The 23,140-nt window shown below is 36.6% G+C and overlaps 1 protein-coding gene across 4 annotated transcripts; it reads left to right on the forward strand.

Annotated features, from left to right (window-relative positions):
* LOC109825812 (large proline-rich protein BAG6) lies at positions 787–20,749 on the forward strand. Of its 4 annotated transcripts, none has more exons than XM_020392712.1 (18): positions 787–1,021; positions 3,332–3,455; positions 5,211–5,328; positions 7,156–7,260; positions 8,869–8,987; positions 9,088–9,171; positions 9,253–9,408; positions 9,496–9,565; positions 9,653–9,801; positions 10,004–10,168; positions 10,266–10,337; positions 10,417–10,522; positions 10,585–11,298; positions 11,411–11,526; positions 11,613–11,786; positions 11,889–12,533; positions 13,223–13,378; positions 20,339–20,749. In XM_020392712.1, exons 2-18 carry the CDS (start codon positions 3,333–3,335, stop codon positions 20,405–20,407), a joined length of 3,141 nt encoding a protein of 1,046 aa, XP_020248301.1. In that variant the 5' UTR covers positions 787–1,021; position 3,332; the 3' UTR covers positions 20,408–20,749. The 4 variants fall into 4 exon arrangements, with proteins under 4 accessions (XP_020248301.1, XP_020248303.1, XP_020248302.1 ...); XM_020392714.1 differs by having other exon boundaries at positions 11,411–11,517; XM_020392713.1 differs by having other exon boundaries at positions 11,414–11,526.

The raw sequence follows: 23,140 nt of genomic DNA on the forward strand, positions 1-23,140 counted from the left end.
AAAATGAAAAGGGTACACAGAAATCAACAAAAAAAATATTTTCATCCCTAAACTCACCACAACATCTAATAAAAAATTATTTCATCCCACGACTCATCTCATATCATCTCCTAAAAAAAAATCAAACACAATAAATGAGTCACATCATCCAACTCATCTCATCTCCATCACATCTCATCTTTAAAAATCGCTCACATCATCCAATAATATGGTGACAACTCATCTCATCTCATTAACATTTTATTTTCACCTATTTCCTACAAAAAACTAGAAAATCGATTTTCTTTGTGTGGGTCACATCATCCAATAATATAATGACAACTCATATCATCTCATCTATTTTCTTATTTTTATGAATGAACCAAACACAATAAAAGAACCTATTACAGGAAATATGTTTCTTTTAATTTATTTATTTTAATTTTTTTAGCCAACCAAACAACCTTAAAATAAATTTCCTTAAAAAATCAACCACGTCATCCAATAATAATGTGACAACTTATCTCTCATTCTTTAATTTTTTTTAACCAACCAAACAATCTCAAAAAAAAAATTCATAGAAATATGTTTCCTATTATTTGATTTCCCTCTTTTTTTAGGCAAACAAACAACCCTAATTCCAAATATGATGAGAACCGGAAATAAATAAATAAAATATAAAATAGTAATAAAAAACAAAATCAGGGTACAATTAGGCTTGTGCGCGATTGGGCTTAGAGCCCACCCGAATCAGCCCGCGTAGCTTGAAATCAGTTTTCATGGTATCCAGCTCCTTCGTACCTAAACAAGCAAAGCCGATTCCAGAGGCTTCCAGAAACAACGGCAGCAGCGAAAAATAAAATTTTAAAAAAACTAAAAAATAAAAATAAAAAGCAAAGGGCAAAAAAAAAAAAAAAAAAAAAAAAAAACGAAGGAAGGAAATCTCTCGTCTTTATTTTTCCTATTCTCTCCTCGTTCGCCGTTGAAATCGCTGATAGAAAAAAATTCCCGTATTTCGATCGTCAACAAAACCCTAGCTCAGGTGCGATCGATCCCTTTCTTTTCTTCTTTTATTTTATTTGACTTTTTTTGCTTAATCATCTCTACAATGTTAATTTCTGCAACTTTTGTCCAGATTTGATGCTTTGCTTTTTTTACAGAAATTTTATTTTAATTTTTTAATTGTTGGAGCTCATACGTTACCCTCTTAAATTCAAAATTAATGGGGTGTCTCGCGAAATCTGATGGAAACTAGGGTTTAGATTAAAAGTCTAGTTTAACGTTTAGTCGATTATTTTGGTTGCAGTTCCTTTGCCCAATTTCATATTTTGCTCATTGGTATGTTAACCTAGGCAATAAAGGAGATATTTTTGTTTTTTGCAAACGTAGTAGTGTGGAAAAGGGATTGAGATGTACTTCATCTGTGATTCTGTCCGAATGTGATATTTTTATAACAAATTGACAAAATTATCAAACCCAAACGACGAAAATGTTGCTTGTGTGAGTTTAGATGGTAACACTGGGAGATCAGGTTCTCCCACTCGCATAGTGCGGTACTATGCTATGTTGTTGATGTTGCCTTATGAATAGCTACTAGAAGTACCAATCATAAAATCAATAGTTGGTTTTAAATCTCTTTTGATCATCGTTCTCTACATTGTCACAGTTAATAGATGGTCTATTTTGATGGAAAGTGATGACTGAGATATAGTATTTGTGTTCTTGTCTCAACTGTCCACAATTATGTTGTGTTAGAGGTCCTTGGAAAACATCTATTTGGACGGTAGTAGCTTAAAAGTTCATACATATAAATCCTAAAATATGGTGCCCGCTTGAAGTCTAGTTAGTTTTGGCACAAGAGTAGAGAAAACTTTGACAACGTTAGTTATCATTATTGAACAAATATACCTTGAACTCGCTTTCAAAGAGTTGAAACCCTTCTCGTTCCTCCTCCTTCCTCTTCTTTAATCTCATAAATTGTAGGTTGAAAGCATTATAAAAAATCAGCAGGTGCCATCAGATTATACATCCAAAAGAAAGAAAACTCGAAGCTACCAACCCTGTAAGGCTACTAGTCCTCTTTGGCCACCTTCAACTTACCCTTCTTCCTCCCTTTGCCATCCTATACAATTACTTGTTACCATGGATGAATCCCGTTACAGTCCCATTCACACTTGAACACCTTGGTTTTGCTATTCCTGATCATTCTTCTAAAGTTCTAATATGCCAATGCCAGTGAAAGAATAAAGCATATGATAATCCCATAAAGCATTTGACTTCAAAACCATACCCCTCTTCAAATGTATCTAGTTCCGTTCCATTATATCAAGTTTAGTTCCATATTTACAGTGAAAAGGTGTATTTAAAAGTTTCCACGTGGGTTTCAATCGCTTCTATCTCACAATAAGCTAACCTCCACGTCACTTATGTGAGATATGTACAGGCTTTGTTGTTGTCATCAATGTGCATGTTATTATCTCCTCGTGCATTCACCTGATGTATATCAATGTAATATTCCATGCAAAACAAAACATGAATGTTATCTAAAAAAGTCATAACATTCTCATTTGACCTATTTAACCCATTATGTTAATATTCTTTGGAAGAAGAGAACAATATTGTAGGCTTGTTGGATCTTTTTCTTTGTCAGTCAGTTGCAGGAAAGACGCGGGGACTTGGGAATGCCCTGCTTTTATATAGGTGAATGGAATTTCATAGATACATTGATGGTCATGTCAGGGGTTGGGGGGCATTGCCGTTCTGAATAGATTGCGGATAAAAGGTACTAGTCATTCCCTATTCAAAATGAAGAGGAGATGGAAGAGCACAACTTTGCCAGTAAAATGAGAATACATGTGGATTGATGTTTTCTTCTAAACTGAAACTACATGTGACCAACGACTACAACTTTGGCAATAAAAAGAGAATGCATGTGGGTTCATGTTTTCTTTTTCATTTGAAATTACCTGAACTTTTGTTCTATCTATAACTTATGGGCAATATAAAACTTTAGTTTCTATATGAATTTGGACTTGTTTAATCAAATGAAATGATTGCAAATGTGAAGGTGTATCATTCAGAGATTCCCTTTATATGGATGCATAATAATTTACAGTGCTTCTTAGACCAAGCTTGACCTTTAGCAGCCATAGAGATTATCCTCTTGTCATTAGTGGTAAAGCCTAATGCTTTTCATTTTAATATTTATCAGAGTTCACGTGTAGTTGTATTCTACTCGCTCCTGTTGTTTCCTCTCTTTTATTAGTTTCTTCTAATTATTTTTGAATGCATGGTTACTTTAGTTTCTTCTAATTATTTTTGAATGCATGGTTACTTTTTTATTACTTCACAGGATGGCGGATGAAGCTTCTACAGCGGATGCAGGTTCATTGACTGGAGAAAATCTGGAGTCGACTGTAGAGATCAATATTAAAACTTTGGATTCGAAGATCTACACCTTTCGTGTGGGCAAAGATGTATGCTATTCCTGATTGCCAACTTGGCACCGATATATACATAAAGTTCTGATTGCAGTAAATAAACAATTTCGTAATGAATTTTACTTCAGTTTGGTAACTATCTACTGCAGGTGCAATTTTTACACGTAAAAACTATTACGAAAGAAAGAAATTATTAATGTGGTATTTGTTGCTTTGAAATGTCACTAGTAAAGTTTTTGATTATTTTGATTTGGGTGATTGCGATCAGTTGCTGAATCAGATACTTATGTTTGTATACATTTAGTAAGTGGACTTTACTGATGGACTTAGTGAGTTTTCTAATTTAATTAACTTTCAGCATGTTTTTTTGGTCTAGTATGCTTTACTTGTTGCTAAGCAACATAGATTATCATTGAGCACTGACCACACAATCACTTTACATGTTGTCCAAGCATAGCAGGGGATCAAATGGTGTAGTTCATTTGGTATTAGCTCATTTGTTGGTAGCTTGGAGGATTACAAATATGACTATTGCTTTTCAATTAGTTGTTTTTGCATTAATTGTGACTTTATCAATCTTACTCATTAGTGTACCCATTGTGATCAGAGTTCCACTTCATATGGTATAAATCACGATTACAAAATGTGTTTTCTTTTATATATATATATATATTTTCTTGTTTGTTTGTGTTTGTCTCTGTGCCTTGTAGAAAGACTTTATTACATACAGTACATGAAATCTCTGGGATTCTTTGTGTAGCTGTGTATATACTGCATAGCTATGAAGCACGGACACGCATAACATGAAGCCGTGTCGTGTCGTGTCCGTGTCGGACACACGTGTCGAACACACGTATCCTATGTATTTTTTAGGATTTGCCTCGTGTCGGCGTGTCGGATGGCCGTGTCGGATCCGTGTCCGTGCTACACAGCTGCATAGTGCACTAACCAACGCCTCTGAATCTATAGGTTTGTGTTTGAGTTTTGCATGCTTGCAATACACACCCATGAAAGCTTCTAATAATTTTGTATAAAAATCAAGGCGTCACCACTCTTCCTTCCTTTTTTTTGGGGTATAAGTTTTGACTCCTCCCAGTTAGTAGAATTTGAGCCTGGTTAATTTATTAGGATTAATCTAAGCAGTGTTTTACTTGAGAAAAGATAGTTACTTGTGAAGTATGCTTGACAATTGACCATCTTGTCTCTTCTACTGAGTTCTTTCAGACCTGAAAAGTAGGGCGAGTGAAGCATGATAGTAGCCTGTTGACAACATCTTATTGTTGTTTCATCTTCCAGTCGATGGTCCTTAACTCAGATAGTTTGCGAGGAGAAATTTGCATCTATAGATTTGTCAGCAGATATTGGATTTATTGTTGATCTTTTCTGATGGCAATGCTTTCTTGGAACTAATATATTGAGCACATGAATGATAGTGAGCTTCATGTTTTACATGGAAATTTCTTTGATGTAACCTTTTATCCAGTTAATGCTAAAAAAAATAAAGCTGTCAGCCGATGATTTTCTCACTTGGCTGGGATTATTCTAAATTTCACGACTCAAAGTTGCTTCTAACAATTCTAACAGTTGTCTGCCATATTTGTTGGAGGAACATCGGAATCTCTGTAGCTTCTGGTACTAGCTAACAGTTATTTCTGTCTTCTTTTATAAAACACTAAGCTTGCCTCATGTTTTACCTTTGAATTCTTTCTTTAGCTCGATAGCTATATACCTCCTTTGTGCAGAATGAAGCTTAGATGGATTTGTTCATAGAACATTCTTATTTTTATGCAGATGCCAGTACCAGTGTTGAAGGAGAAGCTAGTAGATGTGACTGGTATTCCTGTGCAACGGCAAAGACTGATATATAGAGGGAAGGTCCTGAAAGACGATCACCTTCTCTCTGAATATCGTATCCTTTTATTTTAGATATATATGATTTTAAGAGAGGAAGTTTTCATTTGAAGTATTATTAATCATAGATCTGCATTTCTTCGTGCACGCCCGTCTAGTTGTGTTTGTGTGTTCAATGCAGATTTTGCGTATAAGGTTATGTTTGCTCTTAATCACAATAAGCAAAATTGATGAGGACAAGAATGTCATTTCTTTATTTGTAGTTGAACTTTAATTATTTCAGTTTTTTAGTAGTTAATTTGAATTTCGAATTTCGAATTTTGAATTTTGAATTTTGATTTAGATTTGGAAGTTAATAATTGGTTAGAGTGATTTGAGGGATTGTAATTGCTCTATAAAAGAGCTCTGTAATCAGATTTTTGAATCATTGACGAATTGAAGAATAAAAATGAAAATTATTTTGCTTAACTGAGGTGTGAAACCCTAGCAATAGTTTTTCGTTTCTTCTACATCGCCTAAAAAAAGAAACAACACTGTTCATCTTCTTCCTCTAGGCAATCAACTCCCAAACCCACAACCGAATCCATCTCTCTTCTCCCGTCGACCATCAGCACCGCCTTCCACCCCCCCTTCTTCATCCTCACAAACGCCACCCACTCCTCCAAAAACCCCAATTCCCCCATCTTCTGCAACCGTCAGTCACCTCTCCCTTCACCGAGAAACCCTCACCTGAACCCTAGCTTCCGTCCGTCCTCAAACAACCTAGCCGCCGTCCAAAGCCCTGCTCCCCTTCACCCTCGAGCCACCACTCCCCCTCTTTCTTCCCCCCTTTTCCCCATGAACCCTTCCTTGGCTTCCCCAAGCAGTCCGACCGCCCCCAACCCAAAACTCCCTGCGATCACTCCTGTTTCCGTCCAAGCTTTTAGCCCCCGCGAGCCTTCACTTGTTTGCCTCCTCCCCCTGCTCGTTGCACCCGAACAGTAGCCACCATGCACCTCTCCTCAGATCGGAGCTGCACCGAACACCCATGGGCTTCTCTTTTTTTTTCCTGAGATGGAAGAAGAACAGAGATTAGATTATATTGATGGGATCAGCTGTGGGCCCCAATGTAGTTAATGGGCCTCTTGGATTCGGGTAATTTTCAGATAATCAATACAGCGTGCGGATGATCTTAGAGATCAAGGGAAGGTTTTGTTTTCTCTCTATTATTCTGTTAATCTTAGCTTATTAGTTAATTGCATGAATAATACATCTCTAAATTCTTATCATATATTCGCTGCTTAATTATATCTGTGAGTTGAGAGAACTGAATTTGTGACTGTTGAAAAATTGATATTGATTGTAGAACTTGCGAAATGATAATGAATATTGTGATTAAATTGTTTGAGATTGGGATTATTCATAATTATCAATGCAAACCTTGTTAAAATCCATCTGTCACATTAGTTGTTTTCGAATTATTTTCCTACCGAATATCATGATTTTTGGCGAAACAGTGCTTTGTTCAAATTGAATCGCTGATCCCGATAGACCCCCTTCCCCGTTTCGCATCAAAAATACATGATGTGCAGTAGACGAGTATATCTCACGTTCCTTAGTTTGTTTTGCTACATGGGTATAGTTTGCTATAAAAAATATTTCTCCAAAATATGTGACATGCAGTAAGCAAATCTCTCAGAATATGATACGTAATAAGCATGTGCATCTCACTTTGTTGTTGAATCTTTTAGAAAGATGAACTAAATACTTTTGAGTTAATATTTCTATTCTCTTTGTATATTATTAGTCAAGATTGGTCATAATAGTTCTTATCCATTTATGTTTCTTTTGTGCTTTATTTCACTTCACCTTTATCTTGGATAGATTTATCCTTCACTATGTGTAGATTTGGAAGATGGTCATACGCTACATTTAGTTGCAAGACAGCCAGTTGAGGGGCAAGCCTCATCAGGAGCAGGTTCTGAGGGTGCTGCACAAGATAATAACCAAGGTGCAATTTGTAGGCTATCTCGCTTAAAGACAGTTTTATTGGTTGTAATTTTTTTAAAAAAAATATGGTTTCCTTTTTTTTAATACTATTGTTGGGAACTTAGAATTACATGCTTACGTAAGGTATTGAACATCTAGGAAATTTTGCATAGGGCTATCTGCAATCTAATTACAGAAGACAAGTAAATATCCACACAATAAGATTCATTTGATTTTACTATTCTTTGTTATCTATTAAAACTGCTTATCTTTTGGCTGCTTATCCCCTGATAAATCTCGAGCTAACATGCCTCTTCCTTGTGTTTACCCTGAAGTGTAAAATTTGTATGGAGTCTATGCTCTTCTGTTACGTGTAATAAAGACTGCCATAGCATTATGAATTGATAGGAACCTTACCTTATGAAAGGCAATGCTTTCTAAGATATTAGGTACTAATTCTGCATGCTTGGACGCTTATATTGAGTTTTTTTGGTTAGTGACGAATAAAGTTTTTTTATTATTCTTTTATTGGGCTCTGTTGCCACTTTTTATGCGTTCTTAGTATTGTAAACCATAAAAGGTACAGGAATATAGATCTATGTCTCACCATCTATAAGTTTTTTATTGTATTTTTAAAATACCCTGATCTTGATGTGTTTTCCATAGATATATAAAACACGTGGTCTCCAAACATAACTGTTTTTCAAGTGGCTCGCAATCGTAGATGCATCATGTTTGTTATCAGCGTCAGGTTGTAGTTTGGTACTTATTTGCTCTAGTGTCTTCCCATGCCTGACAAGCTAATAATGATTATCAACCTAACTTGGTCAGATGAATGCAAGGCCACTATGATAGTTAACGGGCTTAGAGCTAATAGCTGGAGGCTGCTTGGGTGCACGGGGACTTGATTGATAGTAGAATTATGTTATTAGATAACACTATTCAAATTTATGTTCCTTGGGTGAATCCCAGTAGATACTCCTGGAATTTTAATGGCGACGAGAACTCAGCACTGTCTTTTTTTTTATCAAGTCATATGTAATCTGGTTCCTAAATAGCTACATATCATTATTGGGCATGTGTTCTTTCTTTCATATTTTATGTAAATGTTTTTTGGGCTAAACAAATTTTACAACAGCCTAGATTTATTCCTTCTTCCAATTTGCCATCGGGTGCCATTTTCTTTCCTGTTATTAGGGGAATTACAATAAAATCTAAGGAGGTTCCGTTTTTGATATCTTATTGGTCATGCAATTTAAGCTCTTGCTTGCGTATCCAACACACAACCCTTCAAAAGTCACTAGACCTTCGCAAATGTATGAAACAGAGAGAAAAAGAAAAGAAAAGAAAGCTTTGCTATATAACTCAGAGTTAGAAACTATCTTTGTGTATGATATTCTTGTTATTTCACTGTGAGAGTTAAAAACTAGACCTTAGTGAATATATGAAATGGAGAGGAAAAAAGGAAAAAAAGCTTTGCTATATAACTCATGCAAGAATTAAAAACTATCTTTGTGTATGATATTCTTGTTATTTAACTGCAGCTTTGTTTAGAGCACTGTTTGATACTTCAGGTTAAAGGCACAATTATTTTTGCTCTTACAGTATGTACTTTCTCTATCCCCTGTAGGAAGTGATTCTACTCCTGGTGCTCCACGTAACAGGATTGGGCAGATTTCACATAGTGTTCTTCTTGGAACTCTTAATGTTGCAGACCCAGGGGAGAATATGGTAGTTGACATCAGTCGGGTATATCATCCAAAAATTAGTTCTTTTAAATTTCAAAATTGAGTTGGACAAATTGAGTTGGGCACTAGTATGCATTATTTGCTCATTGATTTCTCTGCAGCTTGTTGGAGCAGTTTTAAGTTCTTTTGGAGTTTCGACTGGTGATCCTACTGGATCAGTTAGTGGCACACCATCTGTTGCTGCAGTGAGTGATGTTTTAAGTAGGTGTATTCCTTTCTGCATACATAAAATCCTCTGAACTAACTGTCTTTCGATGTCCCATCAGACCTCTTCAGGTGCTGAAGCAGAAAGAAACCAGGATTCTAGTGGTAGTCCTGCATCAAATTCAACGTCATTAACTTCTACAGGCCTCAATATACCTCTTCCACCTCTACATCAAGTTCCACAATTTCCACCAGCTAGGTTTCTATCTCCACATATGGTAGGACTCATTATATACTTTTGTTGTATGGCTTTCTTGTGCAGATTTTCTTTGATATATTACATTTTCCAATATCTTTCTTTTCAGAGTATACCAGATTCCTTATCAACTCTTTCTGAATTCATCAGTCGCATGGAGGTTGTATTGCAAAATGGCGGTAAGCTTGTTAATGTGAATATTTACAACTAAGAGTCACTATAACATATGACTAATATCGCCTTGCCTTAATATCATATGTTTGAAGGTTCTCAGCCTTCACCTAATAATCTACGTGTTCCGAGCACTGAAACTCCGTCCCTGGGTGCAAATGGAGCTCTGACACCTGAAATGTTGCGAAGGGTTATGGAACAAACGCAAGAACTGCTCAGAGGCAATGCTGCAGCTGCACTCTCCGTATGTGTCCTTGTGGTCCTTGTAGATCGCTTTACTACTATATTTCAAATGACAAAAATTATGTTTCTGCGTGCATACAATTGGCCCCCTTTTTCATTTGGATTCATAAAAAATCACTCTTGTTCAATATATTTTTTGGCCTTATCTACTTTCTCAAACATCATGCTTTGTCTGATCGTCTATTTTTTCTTGTGCCTCCTAGCGAGTTGCTACACGTCTGGAAAGAGAAGGAACTTCAACAGACGCAGCAGTACGAGGTCAGGTACAAGCTGAAGCATTGCAAATAGGAGCAGCAATGCAGCATTTAGGTGCTATGCTTTTGGAACTTGGCCGTACAATTATGACACTTCGCATGGGACAATCCCCAGTAAGTAACATCAATGCCTTGCATTTCTGCTGTATTTCATTCTGTAAGACTTCTTGTAGGTATTAATGATTGACATTTCTTTTTTCGGGATATTCAGGCTGATTCTGTGGTAAATGCTGGTCCAGCGGTTTATATATCTTCTTCCGGACCAAATCCTATAATGGTTCAGGTACTTTTATCCGGGTAATTACGCCTCATGTCTCTTGTTGCTAGTCACCTTATTTCAATTAGTATTGTTCTCTTTGCAGCCTTTCCCTATGCAAACAAATTCTCTGTTTGGCACTCCGTCAGCTTCTATGGTTAATGGGCCGTCAGGAGATTCTTCGAGACATGTAAATATCCACATACATACAGGTAAAAACATTATATTTCTCCATATTTTCTCTCTGCATTTGCTGATTTCATGGGACATTCAGGAAGTTCCTTTATTCCCGGGGTATCAAATGCTGCTGCTAGAGGAGCTACTGGAGAAGCTCAACAAGCAAACAGAGAAGGTAATGGTACAGGGGATTCAGTTCCAACACCAGGATTTCCTCCTAGAACGGTTGTTGCAGCTATTCCAACACGCCCCCCTACACAAACTAGCGGTCATGTCGTTAGCGTAATATATCCTGTTCAAGTAAGGTCTCAGCTCTCTGTTCCCTTTCCTTCAGCTTCAGCTGAAGCTCCCAATCCAACTATGAGCAGCAGTGGACAACGTCCTACTGTTGTTGCTCAGCCTTCTTCAGAGACCGGAACCTTGCCATCAATTGTAGAACAGATAAGTGCACAGGTTGTTAATGCACTTGGTGGTGGTTCACAAAGGTCAGGTACGGCTGTGAACAGTGGGACCCAACCTCCCGTTGTTGCTCCTCAGCCTTCTTCGGAGTTGAGGAGCTTGCCACCGTTTATACAACAGATAAGTGCGCAAGTTGCCAATGCGCTTGCTGGTGGTGCACTAAGGTTTGGTTCATCATCACAGAGTGTGCAAACTACTGAAGCTCAAGGCTTTTTAGCACAATCCAATATGGCTAGGCAAATGGATCAAACACCCTCAATACCCAGTAATGCACCTGGCCACAGTCCATCTCCTGATACCCAGTTGACTGATTCATCATGCCTAAGAGAAGGACCTCAACAAGCCTCTCCTGGTGGGTGGACAACTTTGAAGAATATTTTTTATGGGTTTGTTACTTTGTTTGTGCTGGTTTGATTGATGATCTTATTTATTTAATTTATTTCTTTGATCACATTTGCTTTCAGCAGATTCGGCTCAGGATGATGTCAAAGATCACACTGGAAGTGCTGATTCTGCAGAGCAAGAAAGTACTTCTTCAACGGCCCGTGGTGTTAGCATGCCTATAGATGAAGTACATGATGTATTTAATCAGTGTACTATTTTCTTTTCTAATATTTATATATTGGACTTTCCGGCAAATTTATCATGGGTAATTGACATTTCCAGATCTCTCAAGAGAGCAGCTCCAAATCTAATAGTTTGCACCCAAATGGAGGTTCAGGCATTGATGCGAACTCATCAGCTACTACCTCGGCAGAACATACTGCACGATTGGGCCAGGGTAGTGACAGTAACAGGGTTACTCCTTTGGGGTTAGGGCTTGGAGGTTTGCAGCCTAAGGTAATTTAGATTTCTGTAATTAAGTTGTTCCGTAACATTTTGTATTTTTAAATGTCAAAATATCACTGTACATCCTCACTCGTTGTAAATGTATATGCACAGAGGCGGGGTAAAACCGCAAAAACAGTAGGGAACGACAATGTAGAACGTGAGACACTGCCAATTAATCAGGACCCGCACTCTATTGCTAGGGGTCAACAACTTTTACAATCCCTTGCGTCTCAGAGCTCTGATGGAGAAAGAGCAAATACTAACAGCACATCTAGTCAACAAACCTCTTTAGTTGGTCAAAATATGAACACTTTGCCTTCACAAGATCAAGCTACCAATGACCATACTCAAGTTGATCCTGCTGACATGATGTCTCTTGTCCTTCGAACCCCTGCTTTCAGCAATATTTTGTCAGGAATAGCTGAACAGACTGGGATTGGTTCCTCAGATGATTTGAGAAGCATGTTAGAACAGTGTACTCAAAATCCTGCTATTAGAAACACACTGAATAACATTACGCAACAAGTACAAAGAGAGCCGGAAAGTCTTGGGGCAATATTTTCAGAGATTGGGAATGGCCAAGGTGGAGGACTAGACTTTTCAAGGATGATTCAGCACATGATGCCTGCTGTTTCGCAAGCTCTTAGGGGTTCAACAGGATCAGCACCTGCACCTAGCTTGCAACCTAACAGTCAACCTCAGAGTGACAATGGTGGCAGGGTTACTGATGACACGGTGCATGAGAGAGACTCAACGGTAATCATTTCTATTTTATCACTACTAGATTATAACAGCGGAGCTATATATAGCTATGTAATAGCTATGTGATAAAGCAAGGGAATGGGTAAATGGTGCAACTGGAAAATTAAAGACAAAATTTTTTTTTTGGGGTATGAACTCATCAGATATGTGAAGTCTAAAATAAGAATTCAGTGTTTGTGGTGTGTGAATATTGAAGGGTCGTGGTTATTTAGGCCCTTTCATTTTCATATTTAGTGTTGAGCTCTATTCAGTTCAGCTTTCTTTTAAAGCGAATTTCTTTTTGTATATGTTGTCCGCTTAAGATTCTGTCAGAACCCAGTTTTAGCTTGAACGTATGCTTCGTAAATTTTCTAAAGGGATATTATTTCTTGGAATTATTTCTTATCCAAATATCAATTTTTTTCTTATTCAATTTCAATTTTTAATAAGAAAAGTTTCTTTGCTAATTTCTTGAGTTATAAGCGTCCTAGTGCCAATGAGAAATTGAAATGATGAGTTGTACTGTAATCATTTGTTTGTATGTGTGTATATAGTATATGTGGAGTGTTTCCCTTATTTTTTCCCCTTTCCGTAATAATTTATAGAAGTTAATAGGTGCTTTCTTGGCAGATGTATGCTTGGTTAATTTTATTGGCTAAGTAGGTTTCATTTTGATTACACTTTGACCATGATCCCTTTGCCAGGCTGATATCAGGCGCGCAGTCGAGAGTATTGAACAGCATGATTCCCCAAGAAATGTTTTTGGTTCTGTGCTGGAAAGTGCAGCTAACTTGTTGGGTGAACAAAACAGTTTTGGTGATCTCGTCAGTACACTTGTTAACAATGAAGAGCTCACTGATGTAAGTGCCTCTGTTTTGTTATATTGTTTTTTAAGAGTCTGACCTGACTGTATATGCTTCGGTTAATAAGTTGCCATTTGAATCATTGAGGATCTTCCTATTTTACTTTTCATACTCTTTAGTTTCTGTTATAAGATAATTTGGCTGATATGCTGTTGGACACATTCATCGTCTGAGGGTGCAAGGAAGATTTTTGACGTAATCATGGATACATTACAGAAACCTTTTCTGTTGTCACCATAATTGCTTTTAACCCATCAGATTGGCTAAACCGCAAATAAGCCTTCTCAACTATTGTTTACAAAAACAGAATAATGCTACCTACAAGACATGCTCATCCATTTTCCTGTTTTTCTCTTCAACTATCATTTACAACTACAGTGATGAGGCCTACAGAAAATGCACATTCATTTTTATTGTTTTACTATTGTGCATTTTATGCATCTTATATAATGTTCGTGTGACCGTAGCCTAACCAAACATATACACTCCACAGCCCTGTAGTTACTTGTACTGTTTGCTCAGGACTTTAAGTTGAACATCTTTTTAAATTGTCGGATGTAAGAATTTTTATGTATTTTTGCTGAAGAGATGTTGTTTTCTTTAATTCTTTAGATTTTTTCTTATATTATGAGTTAATCTAGGTAACGTACTTTTATGTTTTTAAGAATTTATATGTTCTTCATACTTATATTTTGTAGTGCATTCAATCTAGTTGCTACGCGAAATATTTGCATAATCCTGTGAGTTGAGCAGGTTTATTAGAGCATGTACTATCATATGATCATCTACTTGCTGATAATATGTAGCTTAGTGTAGGACATGAATGCATCTGCTACCTTATATAGATTATGCGATCTATGGAAGTCTCAAAGCTGCCCTGGCCAACGTTTAAAAGAGTTAGAACTATAAATTTGGTTCTATTTTGCATACATTTGAAAGGTGATTTAGCTATGGCCACTATCCAGGTTGCTCTTAGATATTAGTTTCGTGGGCCCATAACTGCGCTAGCCAAGGGTTTAAAGGAATTAAAACTATAATAATGTTTGTATTTTGCTGACATTAAAATGGTGATATGGTTGAGGCCATTTTCCAGGATGCTCTCAGCTGATACTGGTCATAACTTTTACGCAAGCTTTTTGTTTTCATAGTTTGAACTATCTACCAGTAACTTCTATGCCCGGTAAACCTTGCAGTTGTGTCATAAGGCTTCAGATGTGGATACGTCTGAAATGCCAACATGCAAAGACCGTCTGAAATGCCGACATGCAAAGACTATACTGACAGACAGTTATTAAGTTTATTCTTATAATTCGCTACTCAAGCGTTATATGAAGAAAGCAAAAGAATTAGAATGCCTTTTGACTTCTGTAGAGTCCAGTTTCGTTAACAAAGGATGAATAAAACTCAGTACCCGATGACGTGAGCATTCCCAGGACCTTATCTTTGTAGTTTCAGCAAAGGCTTCATTTTCTCAAGTGGGTCCGCTTTGTTTGATCACAGAGAAGAAAAAGAAAGATTTCGTTGAAGGGGGCTCCGGTAATAGGTTAGGAGTTTGATTTCTTCCCCTTTTTTGTTGTAATTTCTCATGGAGATTAATCCACTATTTATAGGCCGAAATCCCATTATCTCCACCCCCCTCAAACTGCCTCTGAGAGATTTTCTCTCAACAAACTCCATATCCCACGTTTCTCTCCACTTGAGAAGCGTTGATTTGGTCACACAAGACCAAGTCAGACTAACATCTCCCACTTGACCAAATCAACCAAGTGACATGCCTCTCACTATTTGTGAGATCGGATGTTTCTGCTTACCATTACTCCCACTATCCGTAGAGAGTAACTCTTATTTCATTATTCATGAAATTTTACTTGGACTTATTTATTCCTAAGTCCCATCAAACTTACATGTTTGATAAAAGATTCCGCTGGTATTCCTTTTGTCAAAGGATCAGCAATCATATCTGTAGTAGGGATATAAGTCACTTTGACTTCTCCCTTTTCTACAATATCTCGAATATAGTGATACTGGATCTCAATATGTTTTCCTTTGGAGCTATTCGCGCCACTATTGATTAAGCTAATTGCTGCTTGATTATCACAATAAATATCAATAGGTCCTTCTAACAAATTGAGATCAAGATCAATCAAAAACCGTCTTATCCAGACAGCATGTGTAGTTGCCATACTGCAAGCTATATATTCAGCTTCTTGCGTATATCTAGCAACACACCCTTGTTTCTTGCTACTCCAAGAAACAGCTCCTCCTCCAAAGATAAATAAGTGTCCCGAAGTGGACTTTCCATCATCTTTATCACCTCCGAAATCAGCATCGGAATAACCGAGGAGTTCAAGCGAATCGGCTTGATAAACTAATCTATGAGTCAATGTACCTCTGATATACTTCATAATCCTTTTAACAGCTTCCCAATGTGCTGGTCCTGGATTACTTTGATATCTACTGACTAGACTCACAGCATAAGCTATATCAGGTCTGGTGCACAACATTGCATACATCAAGCTTCCAATTGCTTGAGCATAAGGCTTCCCAATGTGCTGGTCCTGGATTACTTTGATATCTACTGACTAGACTCACAGCATAAGCTATATCAGGTCTGGTGCACAACATTGCATACATCAAGCTTCCAATTGCTTGAGAATAAGGAACATCTAATGGCTTTTGCCCCTCTCCAGGGCTTTGCTCTTTACATAATCTCTTTCCCATAACCAACGGAGTTGGTGCCGGATTGGAATTCTCCATTCCAAACCTTTTAAGAACTGATCTTAAATATTTTTCTTGGTTTAAACTTAGCATTCTAGACTTTCTATCTCGAATTATTTGAATTCCAAGAATATATGATGCATCTCCCATGTCTTTCATCTCAAACTTTTCGCTGAGATCTGCCTTGGTTTTATTCAACATTTCTATGTCATTTCCAGCGAGCAATATATCATCCACATATAAGGATAATATAGTAAACTTGCTCCCACTTTTCAAGACATATACACAATTATCTAATTTATTTTGAATAAAACCAAGTTTAGTAACTGCATCATGAAATTTGAGATACCATTGTCTAGAAGACTGTTTTAAACCATATAGAGATTTCATTAATTTGTAAACTTTATGTTCTTGTTCTTTCACCTGAAAACCTTCAGGTTGTTGCATATATATTGCTTCCTTCAACTCTCCGTTAAGGAATGCAGTTTTAACATCCATTTGGAATAACTCCAAATCAAGATATGCAACAATAGCCAAAATAATTCTAATGGATGTAAATTTAACTACAGGAGAATACGTCTCCTGAAAATCTATTCCTGCCTTCTGGTTATAACCTTTGGCAACTAACCGTGCTTTGAATTTATCAATAGATCCATCAACACGATATTTCTTTTTGAGCACCCATTTGCATCCTATGGCTTTCCTATTTTCTGGTAGATCACATAACTCCCATACCTTATTCTTTTCTATGGAATCAAATTCTTCTCTCATAGATTCTAGCCATGAAGCTGATTCATGCGATTTCATCACATCAGAAAAGGTTCAGGGATCTTGTTCTTCTATATTTGTATCTACCGAAAAACAGGATGACTCACATGAATACAAATAGTAATCATCCATCCATGAAGGTTGTGTTCTTTGCCTTTTGTTGCCTACAACCGGTTGATTAGGTATATTATTTTCCATAGGTATTTCATCATTTTCAAGGTTAGGTTCATTCACAATATCAGGGTCATTAGTGAGAACACTGTAATAATCATCATCTATTACAGTTAGAGGTTCTGTTTCCTCTTGAACTTGTTCCTCTTCCTCTAGATTCTCTAGAAATGTAGCATCTCTGCTTTTAATGACACCTTTTTCTTTATTGTAGAACTTATAACCTTTTGACTTTTCTGAATACCCTATGAATCTACACTTTATTATTTTAAAGTCAAACTTATCTCTAAGTTAACATGGAATGAGAACATGGGCTATAGATCCCCACTTCCTGAGATGACTCAATTTAGGTTTCCTCCCATTCCATAATTCATAAGGTGTAGATATAACTAATTTGGTGGGAATTCTATTTAAAATATAGTTTGCAGTTAACAATGCTTCTCCCCAAAAGTTTTTAGAGACCAGAATGAGACAACATGCATCTAACTACATTTAATAATGTTCTGTTTTTTCTTTCAGCAACACCATTCTGTTGTGGCGTATACGGCATTGTTGTATGTCTTTTAATTCCATGCTGAATACAATAACTTTCAAATTCTTTAGAATTATATTCTCCACCTCTATCAGTTCTCAAAATTTTGATTTTCAATCCAAGTTGGTTTTCAACTTCTGTCTTATATCTCTTAAAGCAGTCAAAAGCTTCTAATTTTCTGGATATAAGATAGACGTGTGCAAACTTGGAATAATCATCTATAAAAGTAATAAAATATTCTTTATTACTATGAGTTTTGACACTTAGGGGACCACAAATATCCGAGTGTATCAACCCTAAAAGTTCATTGGCTCTATGTCCGCCAACAAAAGGTTTTCTAGTCATTTTACCAGTTAAACAATGTTCACATGGTGGCAATTGAACATTAGATAGTGCAGGAAGCAAGTTCATTCTGATAATTTCTTTCATTTTTGAAATACTAGCATGTCCTAGTCTAGAATGCCACAATTCAGATTCAGAAATATAACAGGACAAGTAGTTCAAATTCGAAATTTTATTATCAGAATTATTACAAACTACTGGAAGAATGCATAATTCATGCTCGGGCACATATTTTCCCATAGCATACACTTTATTATTCTTGCCTATAGAAACCCTGTTATTATAGAACCTCACTTCCAGTCCTTTCTTCATCAAGCTGGGAACAGAGATCAGATTGCGTCGAATTCCTGGCGCATAGAACACATCTTTGAGGACAAGAATGCTGTCCCCAAGATCCAATCTATACGAACCAATACCTTCTACATCGAGATAGGTATTATTTCCCATATAGATTCTCTGTTCTCCTTTCTTCAGCTCGGTGAATTCTACGACTCCATTCTTGTCCTTTGCGATATGCCTAGTCGCACCGGAGTCGATCCACCAACCACTGATATCCGTCATCACAGCATTACATTCCGTCACACCGACGAATTCTCTTTTGCAGGATTCATTCTTAATGTGGTGGCAGCCACAGCAAGTGAAGGGGGAAGACTATTCAAAATGGTTGCCACTTGCATTCTTTCCGGGATTTCGGTCCCAGCAGTGGATAAGTCCTTAGCCATGACAATCATTTTATTTATATGTTCTACGACATTGTCTCCCTCTTGCATACGACAAGAATTATACTTATGCAAGAGTAGTTGGATGTTAACTTCAGAAGCAGTGTCGTATTTTTCTTTTATTGCATTCCATATGTCCATGGAAGTCTTATAAGTTTCAAAAACTTTGATTAAATTATCTTCCATGAACATGAGCATAAGACTTTTCGCCTTTTTATCTTTCGACTTACACTGTTCAAACCCTTTCTTTTCTTCAGGTGTAGATTTATCAGTCAGGGTTGGAGCAGTGGTTTCGATTATATCATCAATATTGTCATGAATAAGAGCATACCCTATTTTTCTATGCCACATATCATAATTACTGCCATTAAATTTGTCAATTTTGCCTAGTTCTGATAGAACGAGTTTACTAGCCATTCGGTAGAGAACTAAAACTAAATTCAATTTTAAATATTTGTATAAGGTTGATATTGTAACAATAATACTAAATAATAATAAAGTTAAAAAAATAAATAAATTAAATAAAAAATGAACCTGATTGATCCGAGTTGATGAAAGAGGCTCCAATTTGAGCAAGATGGTCACTTAGTGGTGTTGATTGTATAAGCACTTGTCTGACTGAATTTTGGAGAAGATCCACCGTGTGAAGAATCTGATATTACTACTTATATAATACTCCTCACGCTGGATCTAAGAGTTTAAACCCAACAGTAGCTACCAGGCCCAACTACAAAGGCCCAAGTTTCCCTTTTTTTTTATTAATTAAAACAGAGAAGAGTTAGCAAGGAGTATATTACTTAGCTTTTCGTGGATATTTAATCACCAGGCCCAAACACAAAAGGCCAAACTACTCCTCTTGATTCCTCTGTTAAAAAAAATCTCGATCTTCAAGCTAGGGTTGAGGACCGGAAAAAAATTGCAAGGGGCGGCAGAATTCTTCCTCGATCTAAATCCAGGAGCTCGCCGAGGATGGAGACTCTGGCGTCGTGGTCGATCGTCGTCGCGGCTCAGATGCGAATTGGCGGACAAGTTCGTCGTCGCCGTCGTCGATCGCAACAGCAGAATCGTCGTCGTCGTCGAACGTCGTAGCAGAGTGGTCGAGGTGGTTGATTGACTCGATCGCAACAGCAGAATCGTCGTCGTCGTCGAACGTCGTAGCAGAGTGGTCGAGGTGGTTGATTGACCCAGAGCTCCAGAGGGCGGCGTTGAGATCGACGCTGCTCTGATACCAGTGTTTGATCACAGAGAAGAAAAAGAAAGATTTCGTTGAAGGGGGGCTCCGGTAATAGGTTAGGAGTTTGATTTCTTCCCCTTTTTTGTTGTAATTTCTCATGGAGATTAATCCACTATTTATAGGCCGAAATCCCATTATCTCCACCCTCCTCAAACTGCCTCTGAGAGATTTTCTCTTAACAAACTCCATATCCCACGTTTTTCTCCACTTGAGAAGCGTTGATTTGGTCACACAAGACCAAGTCAGACTAACATGCGTAAGGTGACCCAAGTGTAAATTTATCCACTGTTTCCAACTTTCCATATAATTTATTTTGAGCTTTTAAGCTCCAGTGAGTTTACTGCCCTTCTGATCGTACACCCGTAGGAAATGCCAGATTTCAGGCGGTCTCTTCTTACAACGTTTATCTGTTTTAAGCTTTCATAGTATTTACGTTGTATTTGGTATGAGGTTCTTAAAAGGAAGTAATGTTGCAGGACTTCATGAGGATGCTATGTCGAGATTTGCATCGAAGAACCCAATCCGATTCTACATCTGAACAGTAGCTCTGGTGTTCCTTCTACTTGCTCGGGCTCTCAAATTCCCTCTGTAACAAACAATTGAATCTGTCACTACAAGAAAAATCCTGGCTTTATTCAATGGGCGCGCCCTTTCATGTTGGGTATTTTTTGTACAATGTGGAACTTCAACCGCAGACTAGTTTCTTAAATATTCTCCTCTTCACCAGGCCGGTTAATATTTGTTTTTCCTAGGAGTTTTCTTTGATTTGCTGGATTGTGATATTTTGTTCTTAAAAGTGCGATATCGACATCAGTTGATAGTACATTGTGTGTATAAGTTTGCCTTATGATTTTGTTCAATCTATGCAGCTTCATAGCCTTTAGGTATCTTTTGTGGTTTGAGTGCTGGATTATCTGTTCTTTGTTGATCTGTTTGTAGATTTTGCTCTATTTTGTTGTGTTGCTCAAAGAACGTTGTTTTTCGGTGATTAGGCTGACGTGGCAAAAAACTGGTTGGTTTTGGTAAATAAAAAAATGGGTCGATTTTAAAAATAAAAATAAAATAAAATGGGACTGTTTTGAAAAATTGTTCAATTTAGAGTTATGTTCTTTTTAGTTATTTTGATAATAATGGTTGATTATATAACCTATCTATTTGTCAAACACTCTCCTGTTATAATTGATGTATGATTTCTTTTACTAAACACTTTGGTTATAATTGATGTATGATTTCTTTTACTAAATACTTTGATTTATAATCTACTTGACTTATAATTCATTTGTAGATTATAAGGCTAAGTTCCCAAAAGAGTAGTGTCCGAAATTGTCCAGTGTAAATGATTAATGTCATAACTTAAAACAATCACGTGATCTGTTCAAACTTAGCTCATGGTCCCTCTCTACGTGAACGTGCTTGTGTCAGTTTTTAGTAGACAGATGAACTGCCAATTAATCATTTGTAATTAGCTTAATTAGTATCACCATATTTGAAAAAAAGGTATTTGGCGCTTTCTAACAACCAATCGCTAGATTAAGAGCCTCCGATGTGGTTGCTGTCCTTATCAGCAAAATAAACGGATTCAAGTTCTCTTTCATCGAAGTTATTTATTATTTTATGAAAGATTATGATTTATATTTAGCAAAAAGTGGGACAGTTGCAGTTCAAAGATACTAGTCAGCATTTATATATATCGAATAACTATAACTAGCAAAATGTATCATCATGATTTAGGAAATATACCAACGAAATTAAAAGTGTGTATATTTTAACTTAGAATTTATATAAACTAGCAATAAAGCAAAAAAAAAAAAAAAGCTGTGAAGTATGCTAAGGGGCTGCTTGTTTGCTCAAAAAAGAGAGAAATGGAGGATTTGAAATCTGACAACAGTGCCACATAGGATTTTGATTTCAAGACATTTTCATTCCCCGCGTTTGGTTCGTTGTGCGATTTAAAGAAATGAGGGGGTGAAATGGGATGTCACGTCAGCTTTTGTAGAAAACCCATTTCAAACCAAAAGGAGCTGAAATGGGTGAGAAATGTCACTTCAAGCAATTTTTAATTGCTCAAAGCACTGTTGAAACGACGACTGAGATTAAAAGATAATATTTAATTGCTCAAAAGCACTATTGGAACGGCGGCTGAAATGATATTTCTTAATTTTTGGATATTCAAACAAACCCAAAAAACTGGAAATCCTCGTTTTCCAGCCTATGATTTCAATATGAAACAAACCAACTAAATCAAATAGGGGAAACTCTCTGAAATGTTAAGAAATAGTTTTCAAACATTGTTTTTTGTTTTGTTTTTTTTTTCTCGGAAATGTACCAAACAGCACCTAAAAGGAAATAATTAAAAATGTAAAAATTTCAAATACAAGAAATTCTTCAAGAGGATCCAAACACGGACAAACTTCAATGAAGCAAACATGCCTGCACGTTACTTCAAACAAACATACATCTTTAAAAAAAAACCAAAAACAAATATATGAAAAAAGGGGGCCTCTGTCTATAATGGGCGCTTCTTCAAAAGAGGAACCAACCCAGAGGAGAGAGCATATAATGAGAAAAAAAATAATAAAATAAAACAAAATAAATCTAGGACCTCAGTTTGACGGTGCAATTTTTTTCATTCATTGTTGTACACAAGGTGGCAATATTTTTACATAGTTGGGACCCACCACGACTCCACATGGTTTCTCCGTGTGGTAGAACAAAATAGGTTCGAAATGAGGGAGAGTTGACAAATGGTGATGTGAGCTGTCGAGTGTACTTTACAGCGACGACAACAGCGTCGCATCGCATGTTGTGTGGGCCCAATCCACTCCAACTCAGTAGCAAGTTTTTATTTTTTATTTTTTTTAGACGTGAGGCAAATTCAAATCCCACCCATTACCTACTTAGGGGGTGTTTGTTTCAAATCCTATAATTTTACGATACGGATTTTAATATGAGATTTAAAATCCATAGGTAATTTGTTATGGGTTGAGATTCCTAAAACTTTGTTTGTTTAGACAATATTTTAGGATTTAGAATACTATAATTTGTAATATTTTTGTTTGTTTTAAACTTTTTGGAATTTGAAATCCATAATTTGTATAAAGCTTTTGAAATACACCCCACATCCCATATGAAAAAGAGGATATTACAAATCCTTAAATATTTTATTTTTTTTTATTATTTGGGGATTTAATATCCTAAAACTTATTTTGAAACAAACAAGTTTTATGGAAGTCTAAAACCCCAAAAAACGTTTTTTTACATCACAAAACTTGAAATCC

The sequence above is a fragment of the Asparagus officinalis genome, chromosome 10 (assembly GCF_001876935.1).
Source record: "Asparagus officinalis chromosome 10, Aspof.V1, whole genome shotgun sequence".
Lineage (NCBI taxonomy): Eukaryota > Viridiplantae > Streptophyta > Magnoliopsida > Asparagales > Asparagaceae > Asparagus > Asparagus officinalis.

What these genes read in the sequence shown, in the direction of transcription:
- LOC109825812 (XM_020392712.1), top strand. Translation starts at nt 3,333, where the DNA reads ATGGCGGATGAAGCTTCTACAGCGGATGCAGGTTCATTGACTGGAGAA. An exon ending in GGTTTCTATCTCCACATATG is followed by an intron (nt 9,409 to 9,495) that starts GTAGGACTCATT and finishes CTTTCTTTTCAG; the next exon opens with AGTATACCAGATTCCTTATC. An exon ending in CTATAGATGAAGTACATGAT is followed by an intron (nt 11,527 to 11,612) that starts GTATTTAATCAG and finishes TGACATTTCCAG; the next exon opens with ATCTCTCAAGAGAGCAGCTC.